The sequence below is a fragment of the Poecilia latipinna genome, unplaced genomic scaffold (genome assembly GCF_001443285.1).
Source record: "Poecilia latipinna isolate Pla-1442-1.1 unplaced genomic scaffold, P_latipinna-1.0 Scaffold134, whole genome shotgun sequence".
Classification (NCBI taxonomy): domain Eukaryota; kingdom Metazoa; phylum Chordata; class Actinopteri; order Cyprinodontiformes; family Poeciliidae; genus Poecilia; species Poecilia latipinna.
The window spans coordinates 177,416-194,337 of NW_015112750.1; the positions used below are offsets into that span (position 1 = coordinate 177,416).

The 16,922-nt window shown below is 37.2% G+C and overlaps 1 protein-coding gene across 2 annotated transcripts in view; it reads left to right on the forward strand.

The window, feature by feature from the left end:
• Window positions 1-16,922, forward strand: part of scara5 (scavenger receptor class A, member 5 (putative)) — an 80,671-nt gene that overhangs the window by 8,150 nt on the left and 55,599 nt on the right. For both annotated transcript variants that reach the window (XM_015028753.1, XM_015028754.1), the window contains exon 3: window positions 4,892-5,020. In XM_015028753.1, coding sequence (XP_014884239.1) covers window positions 4,892-5,020 — 129 coding nt within the window. The remainder of the gene's footprint in view (window positions 1-4,891; window positions 5,021-16,922) is intronic.

Genomic DNA, 16,922 nt, shown 5'->3' on the forward strand with positions numbered 1-16,922 from the left:
GTGAACGATCAGGTGTTTTCTCTGAGTTTCATTAGCAGATAAAAAAAAATCATCATCATCATCATCATCATCTAACTCAGATGAAGTCCAACTCTAAAACAGCTGGAAAAAAGACGGTGATGCGATCATGTTCTTGGCATTTGTCCTCCTCTGGCTCTGGTCATCTAAATGTCCAGAAGTGACATCTGTATTTGTGAGTCGAGGTTCAGCTGAACGAACTCACAGGTTTAATATTCTCAGGTTTCACCCTGCAGCTTGGCCGCTTTGCTGGGAAAGTTTGAGTTAACATCAGCTGGAGAACTTGTTGGCATTCAGTTCAGTTTATTCAGATAACAAACTGAAAGCTAAAGTCATACAAACATATTTTCTTTACACTAAATAAGGGGTGACTAAACTTTGAGTCAAAAGTATTTGTGGGCTAAAAATTAAGCAAATAAAGTCGTCTTTTTTATTATCTAATTTCTTTTAGAGAATGGCTCGATTGGACAAATTATTTTCAGTATGACAACTGGGTCTCTTTTTTCAAAACATTTGCTTTGTTTAGCCAAGTTTAATAAAGCAGAAAAAGCTGATTTGTGTGGAGCAAAGGTGACGTTTTAGTAAAGGTTTCTGGATAAAGGTTGTTCTAAATGCTTAATTATAAAAAGATTTGTGTTGTATTAAACATTTTCCAGTGTAAGAAAATTATGTCAGTAATAATTTTACCCTGATTGCAAATAAAAACTGTATCTGCATGCTGGATGGGTAAAATTTGCAATAAAAGGGCTGCAAATGTGCCCTGGGCTGGACAGGTAAACTTATGATGCTCCCTTTCAGTTAGCTAAATGTCTGACTCAGTTACTTATTTACAGTGCAGTGAAAATGTATTTGCCTTTTCATAACACTCTTAGTATCTATCTAACTTTTAAATTCAGCAACACGAGTAAATATTTTAGAAATGACGATTTCTGTTTCTTAGACCTTTCCAAACCAGGCTGGTTCAATGTGTCTCAGCTAAAATTGGTGTTCATGATATAATAATAAGAAACAGATGGCGAAAATTATCCCAAGGCCAAAGCCACTTCTGATTCAAGAGACCATGAAGGCCCGTCTCTCTGTTGCTAATAAAACATCTTGATCATCCTTAAGAGTTTTATAAAAATGTTGTGTGGACTGACAGACTAAACTTGAACTTTATGGAAGGTGTGTAAAAAAAACACAACAAAAACACAAAATCTTACTAAGTTTCTAGTGCAAATATCTTCTATAATGAGACATTATATGAGACATCATGATTGTTTGAAGTCAATCATTTCTTAATATTGAGGAGAAAGTTTCCAGATAATTTCACTTATACCATGATATTTTTATCATGTTTTTAGTGAACAATCTCCCAATGTAACTAGAACCGTGTTGCTAGGTGACGGGCTGCGCTCGGCTGTTGTTGCTAGGTAACGGCGCCAGCGGAACTAGAACTTTTTTATCAGTATTAAGGATTTATTGACTTAAAACAGGCTTCTATATCTTCCTGAAAAGTAACTTGCGAGTTAATGCATCTTATTTTAAGTGCACTAAGATATTTGCAGTAGAAACTCGACTAAAGTTTCTTGGTAAGATTTTGTGTTTTTGCAGTGAACACAACAAATCAGAAAACAGTTGATGGAAGAGATTAAAAAATACAGTTAACATGTAAAAACGCACATGACCTGTGATTTATGACAGATTTCAAAACTAGAGTGATTTACAGTAAACATTTAAAATTAGAAATAAAAACCAAGTCAAATTCTTAAGAAAAAAACGTGAAAACATTAGTTAATTTAAAAAATATTCAAGACTTGAGCCCAGTTTTGATTTCATAGTATCTATTGAGTTACTTCCTGAAACAGTTGAATGATTTCTTAGTTCTAATTTCTAGTTTTTGCAGTGGCCTAGTCCAGTTCTGGACTTAAGTCCCAGTAAGATGCTGTAGTATGATCTGAAACAGGTCCAAGCTATGGAAATACAATAATTCTGCAAATAAAATGGAGAAATCTTCCACTGAACTGTAAATGAATCATTCCTAGTTATTGCAGCCTTTCAGTTGTTGATTTAGGTGGTAATTATGTTGTTGCATAGCGCCACGTTGGTGTGGATATATTTATTTTCCTTAATAAATGACATCATCATTAAGAGTAATATAACTGTAATTGGATATCAAAAGTAATTTAATGATCAGAGACATTAAAGCGTGACAGAAAAATGAAAGAAATAGAAGAAATCCATTAGCAAACACAAATCCAGCTGTGCCAGTGCTAAATAAAAATGCTTATTAAAAGATTTTCGATTTATGGGTCGAAGAAAAAAGCAGCATAAATGAGGTAATTTTCTGGATGAAAAACAAGCCGATTAATTTTAAGTGTTTATGCAAAGATCTCAACCCTACCTCCCTGCTCTTAGTTTGTTACATAACACTGAAGTGAAGGAATACGGTGCTGACATAAATCAGAAGTCCGAGTTGCCCTAAACTCTTAAAACTTTAACTGCACACACGAGTTTCTCCTGAGGCGGCTGCTGCTGCTTTTATTTCCTGCTCTATCTGCACGGCGTTACGAGGCTTTTCTTCCTTCGGTGTTTGTTTTTATGACTGGCCTGTTTAGAATGAAGACGCTACGGAAGGCAATTAGGGTCAATAAAAAAAATAATTCTGATTTTTTTCTTTGTTTTACAGAATGTTGACTATAAGCTCAACATTTTAAATGTAATCTCAGAATTTTGACTTTTTCTCAAAACTTTGACTTTCTCTCAGAATTCTGACTGTTTTCTCAGAAATTTAACTTAAACCAAGAGTTTTGACTTTGATGTCAGAATTCTGACTTTAATCTCAAAATTTTGACTTAAATCTCAGAATTTCAACTTTAGTCTCAGAATTTTGACCTTAAGCTCAACATTTTCACTGTGAATTCAGAATTTGGACTTTTTCTTAAAACTTTGACTTTAAACTCAGAATTTGGACTTTTCTCATAATTCTGACTTTAAACTCAGAAATCTAATTCTCTGCCAAAATCCAAATAAATACTGAAACATTCTTAGGTATCTAAATTATGTTGTTAGAATATGAAAATAATCACATATCTGTTTCTTAATTGTTATTGGTAGATTTTAGATTTAAGACCTGATTTGCCTGATGGTGCATGATTAATATAAACAATTTTGATTAATCAGAATTCTGAGATTAAAATGTCTTTTTAATTTTTTCCCAGTGGTTTCGATCCGTTTCTGTCAGAAGCCGACCGGCGTGTTGTTTGTTTCTGTGCTGTGCATTCCAGCCATGTGACTAACACACATCTCAGCCAGCTGTGTTTGTCTTAGTCCGCGGCTGCGCGTGTTCTTCATCACGGAGGGGAAAGTTAATGTGTGTGTGCATCAACACCAGTCCACCTGCAACCATTGATGGATTGCCACGGCCCAAATGACACCATGCTGTTTTTGTTTTAAAGTTCGGACACAATCCAATATCCTGAGTGTTCGCAGGGAGACGGAGTCTATGACCGTATGAAATCCCAGTGGAGGCCATTTTAATTTCAATGCCACTTGATGTCCTGAGATCTTTTCACAACACAATGCACTGCAAAAACACAAAACCACACCAAGTATTTTGGTCTCGTTTTTAATTGTGTTTTTTACTTCATGGAAATACTGCAAATGCAAAATTGTGTTTTTCGACATTAGTGGAATATCGACAATGTTTTGTGCACATTCCCTTACACAGACTTATTCATCTTTCTGCAAATAAACAAGTCAAATTTCTTTACAAAGCAAATCCGGTACAAACTGAGAAACTGCTTGAGATCCAATTATTCCATCAACTTTAAGCTCCAGTAAAGAGTTTCTTCAGTCAGATAAACATGTGCAGTTGTGTGCATGATTTCACTTTAGAGAGGAAAAGTCTGAGTCCGGTTCTAGTTACAGATGAAGAATGGGACTCCATAAGAAGGTCTGAAAACTGATTCAACTTCTTGACCCGAGGCGAGTGTTTCCATCAACACCCAGCTGTCCAACACACAGATACAGAAACAGCTTTTCCATCATTCATCGAAATCACCGTGTCCCTTTTATCAAGCCTGCGTCTGACCCGGAGAGGACGGTCAAGTGCTGACATGTGTTTTAATAATGGCTCCTCAGTGAGTGTGTGCAGTTCATGCAGCAGAATTTGAAGGATAATTGTGAAGTAATGCAGAGATTTTGCCAGAAGATGAAGGTCGTGGTTGAAGTTTTGTTTAAGAACCAGCGAGTGGATCGCCTCATGCTGCTTCGTTTCCTGTGATGGAAATGTGGCCCCTTGTAGTCAGAGCTGGGTAGTAACTAGTTACTTTTACTAGGGTAACTTTTGTACTTTTTACTTTTACTTGAGTAACTTTATTACAAAGCATTGCTGCTCTAACTTGAGTGACATTTCTGGATTTTGTACCTATTGAATGAAACCAAAAATTCACCAGACTCAGACTCACACCTGCAGTTTTTGTTAGTTTCATAAGTTTTTTTATTGAAAGAAAATGATTTGAATTTTTTTTTTGCCTGATTTTGTTATTTTTGTTACTTACAAGAATAACTAAAATGTCCACTTTACTTTATATTTTGGTTCATCTGATTATGATTTGATCAGTTACTCAGTACTTGACTTTTTACCAAATACTTTACTTGAGTAATTTGTTTTGACGGCTATGTTTTACTTTTGATAAAAGTGAAAATATGTTGACGCAGTGCTAACTTTACTTGAGTACAATCTTTGGGTTTTATACCCATTTCTGCGTATGGTCAAAAATGTTATAATAAATTTCTAAAACTAGTCATTTTTAACTGCAAACTAGCAGTAGATTTCTATGTCCTCTTAATCTGAAACTAAAATATTTTTCAACGTTTGTTTTTGTTTTAGTGTGCGCAAAGCGCCGCAGGAAGCAGGACCAGCACTGCAGTCTCCTGAACTCCCTGTCCGCCATCAAATATGCGATTGTGTCCTTGTACGTCCTGGTTCTGCTGACCATCTTTGGACTCTGCTTGGCAGGTAGGGTGAGCATTGTGATGTGGGGAACATGGCTAGAGTTGACTGTAAGATGAGTGAAGGAAAATATCAGGAGATTCTGGAGGAAAATCCTTGTTAAGGCTGCAAAAGACGTGAGACGGAGTTGGAGCTTCACCTCCTATCAGGATGTTTTCTCAAACTATTCAGCCAGAGCTACAGTGGAGTAGTTTAGATTACAATATACTTGTATGCTAGAATGGCTTTGTCAAAGTTCAGTCCTATGTACAATCATGGGAAGACTTAAAGGTCACCTATTGTGCTGCCTTGAACTGCTTAGTCTCGGTCTTTGGTCTATACAAAACATGTTCATCTTGTTATTTTCACAAAATCATTTTTAGATAATCAGATTCTTTTGTAAGTTATTCCTATTTTGAGCTCCTGTTTCTTTAATTTCAAATAATCTGCTTCTGGCCACGCCCCCAATTCAACGTTTACACTCACACTTTAAAATGACTGCAAATAGATGCACAATTATACAACTGTACATCTTTGAAAAGCAGAAGTAGAACCTCCTGCACAACCAACAAAAATGCAGTAAGTGGTTTCTGGATGTTAAGTCAACAACAAAACACTTGTCTTTTCCAGCAGCCATTGTAGAGCTCATAGGGCGGTAAAACCAGGTGACCAAATGTGCTGGAGCTCCGCTTGGGTTGCTAGGTAACGGCGGAGTGCCTGTCGATTGTGACTCAACAATGGGGAAGTTTTTGAAACGACTCATTTTCCAGACACCGAAAAAACATTAACTTACTGCTAAAAAACAGCTAGGTGTTTTTTAAGCAGCCAGTAGAAACTCAAATAGAAGCATAAAAACATGCAAAATGAGAATTTTACATAACAGGTTCCCTTTAAACATTGTGGTTCACTTTTGCTTACCATCCAGTCTAACTGAGTTTAAGGAAATACGGAAAAATCAATCGGAGAAACAATCCCACCACCTGGTTCTGGTGGGCTTAATTCAAACCCATAAAATCATGTTTTATGGGTTTGAAAATTAACACTGTGAACAAATGTGAGAGGTTTGATCACTTCTGCAAGGTGCTGCATCACACCCCTGGATCTTTTCCTGTCTGGACGGTGCGTTCATGTTCATGCATATTTACAGTGCTGGGATCTGCTGCCAAGCCTAAGCAGCTCAGTTCTTGGTTTTAAATCTGACTCAGTTGGATCCCAAATGGGTAATTTTTTAAACATGCTGCTTCACATGAATCCCTTACAAGGCTGCATTCTTTACAAAATGCTCGGCCGATACCTCAGTCAGTATATCTTTGCTGCTGGATTAACTTGTTGGAAAAGATGAATCCGTGAAACAAACCCGATGCTGACGACTGCGTTTAGTTTATCATGACTCCCTCCAAGAGAAATAAAAAAGATTTAAAATATCTGGTTGGGACGGCGTGTGCGTGTTGAAGGAACATGGTGTCTTCGTGTGGCTCTCCTTCCTGCGTAAGGTCAGCCGCTGGTGTGAACTGGGCGCTACTGCACCTTTGGAATCATGTTCTCTGAAACCTGCTTTATTTTTTAATCTGCAAGAGATTTACTGCTGGGAGTTCAACTGCAGCAAACAAATAAAAGGCTGAAAGTGCAGCTGGTGTTGAAAATCTTCTGACTTTACCAAATTTTACTGATTTTTGAACGGTTGTGCACCACCATTAATTTGATTAATCGCGATTAATCGATTATTGAAATAATCAGCGTCTAGTTTAGTAGTTGATTAATCGTTAAGTGGAGTATATAGACTGAGAAAAGTCCATTTGCTAAAAGATCGACACACACAGGGCTGTAATTAAGCCAAAACTCTACAAAAAATTTATATTTATTGCAGCATAGATAATAAGAAAAACGTTCTCTATAAGTTTTTAGCTGCAGATGCATCCGATGCTACAAATGATCAACTGTAAACTAAAGGAATATGTATGTTGTGGCATTTTAGGAGTTAAATTCGGTTATTTGCATCTTTTAATGTATTTCTAATATTGAGTAATAAAAGCTTTAGTGGTTAATGGAAAAATCTGCAGAATTTGACTGTTTTTAAGCCGATTAAGCGATTGAATAATTGATTGCTAGAATAATAATTAGCTTCAGCCGCAGAAATCTTTCATTTCTGATCTGCAAGGTGGTTAGCTTTCACCAATAAGGATGTGAGATGAGCTGCTTCAACTTGCAAAAATATAAATTTACACAAAAATACTTTTAAAGCTAGAAAAATATACAATCTGGACCTTCATCCTGAGAAAAATCTTTGAATTTAAAATCAGGACGTGAATCAAGTTGAACATCTTTGAGGAAACAGAAACATCTGTGCGGTCCAGTCTGATTGCTCTTGAACTTTTCAATCAAGGGAGAAACTCAAAAGTTAAAGAATGCCAAACCTTTGATCCAAACATGGAAACATTTTAGTTTTCAAGTTTTGAAACTTTTCCAAAATGCTCTTAAAAACATTGTTTTCCTTTGCTTTGTTTTTAGAAGAATTGTTTGCAGATTGATGACAGAAACAATAAATGAAGACATGTTAACACAGCCCTGAAAAGCAACATTTAGTGGAAACACTGAGTGTGAAAACTTTCCATCAGGGCTGCACATCATGTAACAAAGCAGGTTAGTCATTCACTTACTATCCAAACAAACGTTTCGTTTCAAAAAGCTCGAGTTGGAAGACGTTTTCCCTTCAAACATCACATCTCTGCTGTTGGCCCAAAACGAACGAAACTCTGCAGTGGAAATTTGGACATGCTGGGTTGGGTTATGGAAATTAGTATTAGCTGTTGTTATTTCATATCACTCAGGCCGGTAATAAATTCCCATGTCATCAGAGCTGACGCTGCATCGCTTTTGGACTGATTTAAAAAAAGAAAGAAAGAAAAAAAAAACCTGGAATGAGACGCCAAATGAGAACAACTTTGGAGGTGAATCAGACTCAACGGTTCTGATTCTGCAGAACCCATTGTGGCCTCCCTATTGGTTCTTCCATTATGAAACTGAGAGGCAGGCTGATAGGGGGAAAAACACGTTGCCTTCAGGCCTGCATGATGGTGGAAGAATCAAACATTAATCTTTACTTCAGTAATAATCTGTATTATGTAAAATTTACGTTTTTGATCTTTGCTTCACGTTTTTATGTTATTTTCTCATCAAAAACAAACCTGGAGTGTCACTTTGATTCTTTCATGCATGTTTGAGAAATCCTGTAATCTCCATGGCAACCATTCTGCCTGGTTGGACCTAGCTCCGCCTTTGAGCCGTAGCTCCGCCCCCTCTCTGCTCCTTCAGACTAGCCAGCAGCAATCAGCAAACACCTGGTGGAGCTGCTGACCTCATTACATGAGCTACTTCTCAGTGAAATCGTTGCTAAAGGGTGAATAGAGGAGCCATGTTGTGATGACTTCCTGAAGGCGGAGCTTCAGAAAGAGCAGGACTTTCTTAAAGAGACAGAGGCCATTTATTTCTTGTCATTATAAGAATTTTGATTTATCGTCGACACAATAATTTCCCAAACTGTTAGTTTTAGTATTTTCTCCACTGTTTGTCCAATGAGACTGTAGATACATTTGAAAATTTGATTAAATACAGTTATTATGAGCAGTTTGGTGATATAAATCAAAATTGGACTGTTGTCCTAAAGAAGTGTGTTACAAATGTTTTCCAAGAGCATTATTTGTGTTTGTGTGGCTGTTACCGTCGTGTCACACATGCACAGCCGTACATTAATAAATAGTTCATATTGCCACTTTTATCTCTATGAAAAGTTTTAAGTCCATGTCGCCCAGAGGCACTAAATCAGAAAGTAAAATTTCAAGTCAGATTTGATACATAAAGTATTTTTACAACAACTGAAGGCGACATATTGACTTGATTGCGTTATAAATTGGCACTCTGTGCCTGGAAAACACATCTTCCTGCCTCTTTAAGCTTCTTGTTGAGCCTGTTTTAGAAAAGCGGCCCAGCCAGGCTTTTCTTAAGTTAAATACCGGCCATCCAAAACCTAAGTGGCTCCAGAGTAGCTGCGCGGGAGGCCCCCTTTGCCGTACACACACACACACGCATTCACACACACATGAGTGCATGCAGAAACACACCCAGTGTTCAGAGGTGAAGCACTCAGCTCCATGCCTTCACATCCTGCCTCCTTTCCAGCCCTTACGCTGCCTTCTTGGCCTCCTTTTAGCCCATTCAGGCTCACCGATTTGATTTTTTTAAAGAGATTATAGGCTGATTTTAGGCTGGAGAGAGACAGCTGCGTTTATGACGTGAACAACGCAGTTTATTCTGCATCAGCACATCTGATCCCAAACCTTGGTGTTGGATAGAAACATGAAAATAAAGATGAAAGAATCGGAGGATCCTTTCTTCTCTCGTCATGAAGCTAATAGACGCTGCGTCTCTCCGTTCTCAGTCTGCAGGTTTATTTCTGCTAGTAACTTTTGTTTCTGAGGTTTATCAGAAACAAATACAAACTTTTCTGTTTTTATTTGTGGCCTTTTGGTGAAAGCTATGATTGTGTTTTTGTTTCCGACTCAAACCTCAAAATGCAGTTTATTTATTTATTTTTTTAAATGCAGAGTTTCGTGTCTGGAAGCCAAAAGAGAAGCGTGACTTTCAACTTTAGTGCTTCGTCTGGTTCAAGTTAAGTTTGATGGATTCCTGGATGCTACATAGATGACCAAATCCAAAGTTGTTCAGTTATTTGCAATAAGTAATGGATATGTTTGACAAAATGTTGTTACTTTGAATGACAATAATAACTTCATCGCTGTGAGGTGCTGCTGAATTTATGTTAAACCGTTTTATAACCTTGAAAAGCTTTAAATGTCACAATGCATTTCCTCAAACCTACATCAGGTTTTAAATCAGTCGGCTCTCTCAGAAATGACATTTAAGACGCTGTTATCTCTTATTGTTTTCTTCAGTAAAGCAATATGTTATCACAACTGCAGCTTTGGCAGGTTAGCCGTCCTGAATTATCTAATTATTTCAACCTGATTACTCTCTGTTTTGATACGACTTGTTGATAATTAAGCCGTTTGTCAGTGTTTTTCCAGGTGCAGTCAACTTACAGAAAAAGTCATTTTCCTGCTTCGTAAAACTGCTGCTTTGCTTTGAACGTCATAAATGTGATTGACTACTATTTCAGCTGCTCTCAGCTTTAAAGTTTCGAACGTTTCTGCCTCCAACTTTGTTGAATGTCAAAATACCATTTGCATTTTGACTGAAAATAATTTATACACTGTAAAAAGTCTTAAAATTAGCAAAGGAATCCACAAGCATTTTAAATTTCTAGTCTAAATTTGTGCTATTTAAATAGATTAAAGCCCAACTTTATTGAATGCTTTTAAGTTCAAATCTTCACTCCTGTTCTTGATTTCCCTCTTATTTGGTCGTGCTAAGCTGTGTAAAACATTTTAACCACTGTTTTCTCTTTGGGTATGAATGCCACGAGTCTATTGGTGTAGTTTATTCTCATGGCACAAAATGTCTTAAATTAAAATTGGCATCACTTAAGATCCAAATGTGTTCATCAGAAACATTTTATTTCCCTTATTAGACAGTGGGTGTTGTTAAAAGGAGACCTGGAAGTTTATTACCAGAATTTAGTATTTTTATCTACTCCATGTGCAAAGAATTAAAGGGCGTTTGAGAACATCTCTGGCAAAACACTGCTCCAAATAACCTGTTGAGTCATAATAACAAGATGTGTAAAAAACTAAACACACACAGTTAACAGCAGAAAGTGAGGTTTAAACATGTTTAATGGAGGTTTTAGCTACAACATTTAGCTAATAATTGATGGAAATCCATCACAACAACATATTAGTGAAGATACTTTCCTTAACAGGTCAGGACTCTTTAATCCAAATGATCTACTATTAGCTACGATCCCCCAACTCAACGATTACAATGGCTGCAAACAGATGCGTAATTATACAACCATACATCTTTGAAAAGCATTAGTGGATTCTCCTGCACAGCCAACAAAAATGCAATGCAGTAAGTGGTTTCTTAAGTCAACAGTGAACTCAAACCAGCAGCCATTGTGCAGCGCATAGAGCAGTAAAACCAGCTGACCACTTGGGTTGCTAGGTAACGGTTTAATGCCCGTTCATTGTGACTCAACAATCAGGATGTTTTTGAAATGGCTAATTTCTCAGACACCAACAAACAGCTGGGTGTTTTTTTTAACTCTTGAATTTCTTTTAGAAGCAGTTAGAAGTATAAAAACGTGCAAAATTAGATTTTTTTTTTCATAATAGATCCCCTTTAATGTTCCCTCAAAACTCAGAGGTATTGATGCATCTTGACGTAGCAACGGAGGACCTTTATGAGGAGAGCTTTGGTTCTTCACCTGTAGCCATGAAGTGGTGCTCTGCAGTGGAAGAGCTGCTGCGGATCCTGAAACATGAATCTACAGCTCTCTGTAGGTGCAGCTGAGTCATGTTTTCCAGTCACAGGAAACGTGCAGCTCACAGGTTTGGCTTTGTGATACCCTTTTCCTTTCACATTTAATTGCTGGAAAACCTGATGGCAAGTTAATAATTCTTCCGTTAAACAGTGAAGTTTTAAAACAGTGGTGCCATAGGTGAGAGTCATGGCGTTGCCAAGTGAAAGTAGTTAAAAGTCGCTGTGTTTCCAGAAAGCTTTGGTGGATTTTGGCTGATTGATGTTGCTATTGTTATCACAAATGGCCGCCATCATAATTTCCCTTTGGCCAACAGTAGATTTATTTCAGTGCTATGGAACAATGAACAACAGACGTTTAGTTTTATGAACCCTAAAATGATATGGCAACTAGAAAACTAGCTACAAACTTTTTGTATGTTGAAATTAATTAATTGCTTGTGAATTCATAAAGTAGATGCGCTATATTTCCAAAAGTATTTACATATTTATTAAAAGTTATCTGTGCAGTAGGTGCAGGCATGACATTTTATGTAATAATTACAAAAAAGTGGAAGTGATTGATAAAGTCAGACAGTGAATTTCAGTTTGCACAGCTGGGGATGTTCACTTCCTGTTCCAACATGATGGTTCGCCAGCGCACAAAGGAAGGTCTATACCATGATAGATAAGAGAGTTTGGAGTCCTGAATTCAAACAGTCAGAAAACTTTTGGGATGAATTAGAGCGGACATGGTGAGCTAGGCCTTCTCGTCCAACATCAGCGTCTGACCTCACAAATATGGGTTCCCAAACATCACGCCTTTCCAAAACAACTGAAGCTGTCTAAGGCTGCATTCACACCAGCCTTGTTTAGTCCACTTTAATCAAACTCTAGCTCGTTTTTCTAGAAAGTCTGCCTGGTTTGGGGATGTGTGAACTAAACTGAACCAAACAAACTTTAGCCCGTCTACAACACTAGATCTCAGCCCGGTTGTAGTAAACTGTGGTTTGAAAGCTTAACAGACCAGAGGTCACTCCAGAACCAGGAAGTGAACAACAGCGCAGGGAATTCTGGGTAAATACAACCAAATCAAACGTGAGTTTTGCGCTAGTGGGAGAAATGGCTCACTGTCTTTTACCAAGAGAAATCAAACATCCACTAAATGTGACGCTTCTCAATTTTTGTTTATATTTTGTGAAGAAGGAAGTTGCGCTCAGTGTCTTCCTCAGACGTTTTCATGTTGTTTCCTTCGGTAGTTCTTGGTACAACGCCACCACAGGTGAGGAGGGGAAACTGGTTCTGAACCGCAGCGACTGAAAATGTAACACATGTTGCAATTTTGGTCCCAAATTGAACCAAATCTACCAGACTGATGAGGTGTGAAGAGTCCAACATCCTTTTAGAAGTTTATAAGTGTTTATAGGTTGAAAAGTGGATACTTTTGGCAGTGTATTGTATTTCTGATAGATTTTAGATTAATGTATTGATTATATAAACAGAACATACTTAACATAAATTATAAAAACCCCAGCTTGTTTCTTCTTTTGAAACATATTTTTCTCATTTAAATGTTCAAACTTGTATCAGCTTCAGATGACTCTACCTGTATTTTCTTTTTTAGCCCTGAATGGTATTTTTGCTGCAGTGTTTACTTTCCTCCAGCAGAAACACATCATGTCCAGCTGACATGTGGAGGAAAGTGACATCAGAGGCCGCTGGGAAAACAATGTCAGACTTTTGGGGGGGGGTTATAACAGCCACAAGCTTTAGATTACTGGAGCTCCTTCAAGGGTTTTTTAAAGAAATGTCTGCATGAGACAAGAAGAGGGAGAAAAACGGACTTGAATGTATACCACATGTGTGATGATAGGTTTGCCCGTGGAAAATCTCTCATAGGGTAAATGTGACACCACAAAGTGCCACTCCTAACAACATAAAGCCAGACTTCAAACGTCTTATAGAGCATCAGAGTGGAAACAATAAGAGGTTTTTCTCATGTTCTCATGTCTGATAAGGAAGCAACGTTCATATTTCAAACATATGTTTAACCCGGAGGCGAAAAACCATCAACGTCAAAGATAAAAGTTTAAATACCTGAAACTGGTACGCATTTCTAATTCGCGTTATTGCTGTCAACAGATTTGGGTTGTAACTAGTTAAATTTACTCAGTTATATTTATTTGAGTAACGTTCTTGAAAAATAAAAGTACTTTTCAGGTTCCTGAGAACCGGATAAAAAAGGCTGTTTTCATGAAAACAGAATCAGGATTTTAAACAAAAACACAAAAACAAAACTGGAGCTTCAGCATAAATTATATTCAACTGGAGTCGATGCTGAAAAAGATTAAATCTGCTGAAGGTAATGAGGCTCAAAGCCTGATTTACAAAGTTGTGTTTTAGTTCAGTTTAACCAGATTATTATTTAGTCACAGTTCCTCTATTACAACAGATATCTGAGCAGACTCGGGTAGTAACTAGTTACATTTACTCAATTACACTTACCTGCGTAACCTTTTGAAAAAATTTACTCTTAGGAGAATTTACTTTACTTTTACTTGAGTAAAATTTCTGGATTTTCTACCCACTGAATGACAAACAAGTTTTAACTAAAGATTCACCAGACACAGACACACAGCTGCAGTTTTTGTTGAAGTTTCATAAGTTTTTTATTGAAAGAAACTGATTTGGAAAAAATATAATTTTACCTGATTTTGTTATTTTTTGTTATAAGAATTATTGTAATTTCTTCTTCAAAACATCAAAATTTCCACGTAACTTTATATTTTTAAACATTAGATCATTGATAGTTTGAATAGTTACTCTGCACTTTTAACCAAATACTTTTTTACCCTGAGTACTACTTTTTACTTTTACTTGAGTAAAAATATGCTGAAGTCTTACTACTCTTATTTAAGTACAATTTTTGGGTTCTCTGGTTGTCAGGTTACTGTCTTCAGTACGCAGTAATAATGTTCACACACACACACACACACACACACACACACATACACGCTTTACAGAGATGTCTGCCACACGTACACTCGGCCCCGGGGCCCCAGAAGTGACTCTGAGAACATAAAGCCTTTTCTAATGAGTCTCTGCGCTCTGGCCGTGATTCTTTCTGAAGAAAAGAGTTTGGATTTGGTCCAGCATTCCTGGTGGGAGTTCGTCCCAGTAAGGGCACACTCTCACACACACAGAAAAAAAAAAAAAAAAAGAATAGACAGCGAGGACAAGAGGCTCCCAAAGTCAGCAGACAGCTTCACTCAGAAAGTCAGGCTCCGGCCATTAACATGTCAACACTAATTGGACCTTTTCTTCAAACTTTCAGACAGAAAGTTTGACACTTTGCAATAATAGGAACCAAAGTTTAATATCCATAACTTTCAGAATCAAGTATGTTTTCTGTCCTATTTACAGCTTCTTCTGTCTAAAAATGTTTTTGAGCAGCAATTCAGATTAATTTCATTAAGAAATTCTGCAGCTTGTTTGGATCAAACCTCAGTTTGGGTCAAAGCGTAAATGTCAAGGCCGGATTTTTGAACAGAGACTCTTTACATCCACATGAAAGATTTGGACCGCTTTAAAGTTCTGCTTGATTTTTCTCTTGAAGACCATAAGAATGTTTCTAAGTAAAATGTGGTTTTATGATCATAAGACGCCTGAAACTGTGAGGGTTTCTTGTTTCTAGTTCTAATTTCACCACATTTCATGTTTTGTTGGATGCATTTTTTAAATTTTACTATTTTTATTTGTGCAGCAGCTTATGGTGCGTTCACAACAAACATGTTTCGCGGGTCAAAAACGCGTCCGACGCTTCAGGTTTGATGCATGTGCACTTTCAATGCAGAGGCTTGATGGCGCGTTCACACTGAACGCGTTTCGCACATGAGGCTGGTTTACATTCGAAGTCTCTGTGAAGACTTTGAATGTTGAAGGAGCGTCGCAGCGCGTTTCACGCGTCTAGCATGATGCGATTGGAAACGTTTAACTTTGACTTCCACATAGACTTTGAATGTAAACAGATGCTCTAAACGCGTTTGGTGTGAACGCACCATCAGGCAGTCGGCGCAAAAAGCGGCTAAATTTCTCTTTCCACAGTGATTTTGTTTGAAAACATTAAAAATTTAGGGTCAAATGATGGTAAGTTTTAAATTCGTATTGTAAAAGTGTCTCAACCTGTGAACATTTCTTATATGGACCGTGTGGCTCACCACCCAGGGCAGCATTACTTCAGAGGGCAGAAACTGGAAAAAGTTTGTGCCTAAAAATGGTGGCTAGAAATATATATTAATTTTTTTTTTTTATTATTTTGGTTAAAATTTTAGCAGAAACAAAAATGCATGATGGAGAATTAATTTACCATTTTGCATCCAAGCTGTCAGTTAAAACTGGATAATTATTAAAACCAGGTAAAATATCAGCATTTAGACCAGATTTGTTCTGTAATTTCATTAAAAATGATTCTTCTCAGTCTGGATTCTGGTGCTTTAAATAAAACTTTTCAGCAAGATGTAAGATCTTATTTTAAAGAAAATAATTTTTTTATGTCAATAAAAATAAAATGACTAGCTCCACTGGCAGATTATTTCCAAGACATGATTATAAGTTAAATAATCTGCCAGTGGAAGAAATTGTTCTATTTTTACTGAAAATGTAGTCATTAGTTTTGTCTTATTTCAAGTGTACTGAGATATTTATACCAGAAACTAGACCAAAAATACTTGGTAACATTTTGTTTTTACAGCGTGTCGATTTGAAAAACATGTAAATCAAATCTGTGGCTTCTTTTTAAAGTTCATGAGAAAGTGTTTTATTCTGTAAACATGCAGAACTTTGATCAGACATGAGATGAAAAACGTCTCGACGCTGCTGTGCGTAAATAATCAAATAAAAGCAGCAGGTTTCAGCGATGCAGCTTCCCACAAACAACTGCGTGGGGATTGTTAATCTCCATCCAGGGAAGAGGGAGGCGGATTTAAAGCTCCGGGGATGTCACCACACAATAGCAGGCATCCGAATAAGAATCCTCTCTGTGTCTTCCTGTCTGCTTTACTAGTAGCCTAATTAAGCAGCAGCAGACTCCGGTGCTCACACACAAACACACAGCAGGAGTTTGATCTGGTTAATTTGTGGTCCAGCAGCTCAATGAAGTCATGCAAAGTAAAAATTACGAGCGCTGGCTCCCCAGAGGGGAATTGTTTGTGGTTTCCAGCATGTTTGGATGAACACGCTTTAGAAACGTGAGGAGTTTAACTGCTTAAGGCGTCTTGAGCTGCAGAACGACGTTGTGGAGACGCATCTGCAGGTTTGAAAGGTAAAACAAATGTTTGAAACTTGTTTCCTTTCTGACACGGGGATCGTTATCCCTGATGCTTTGTTTCTCCTGCAGCATTTGGAAGGAACCTGTGAATATTATAATTAGTAATATTGGTAGTTTTTATGCTTTGCATTAAACTTGTAACTAGCTTTCTTATGTTGGAAATAAATCATTTAATATTTATAAATCCAA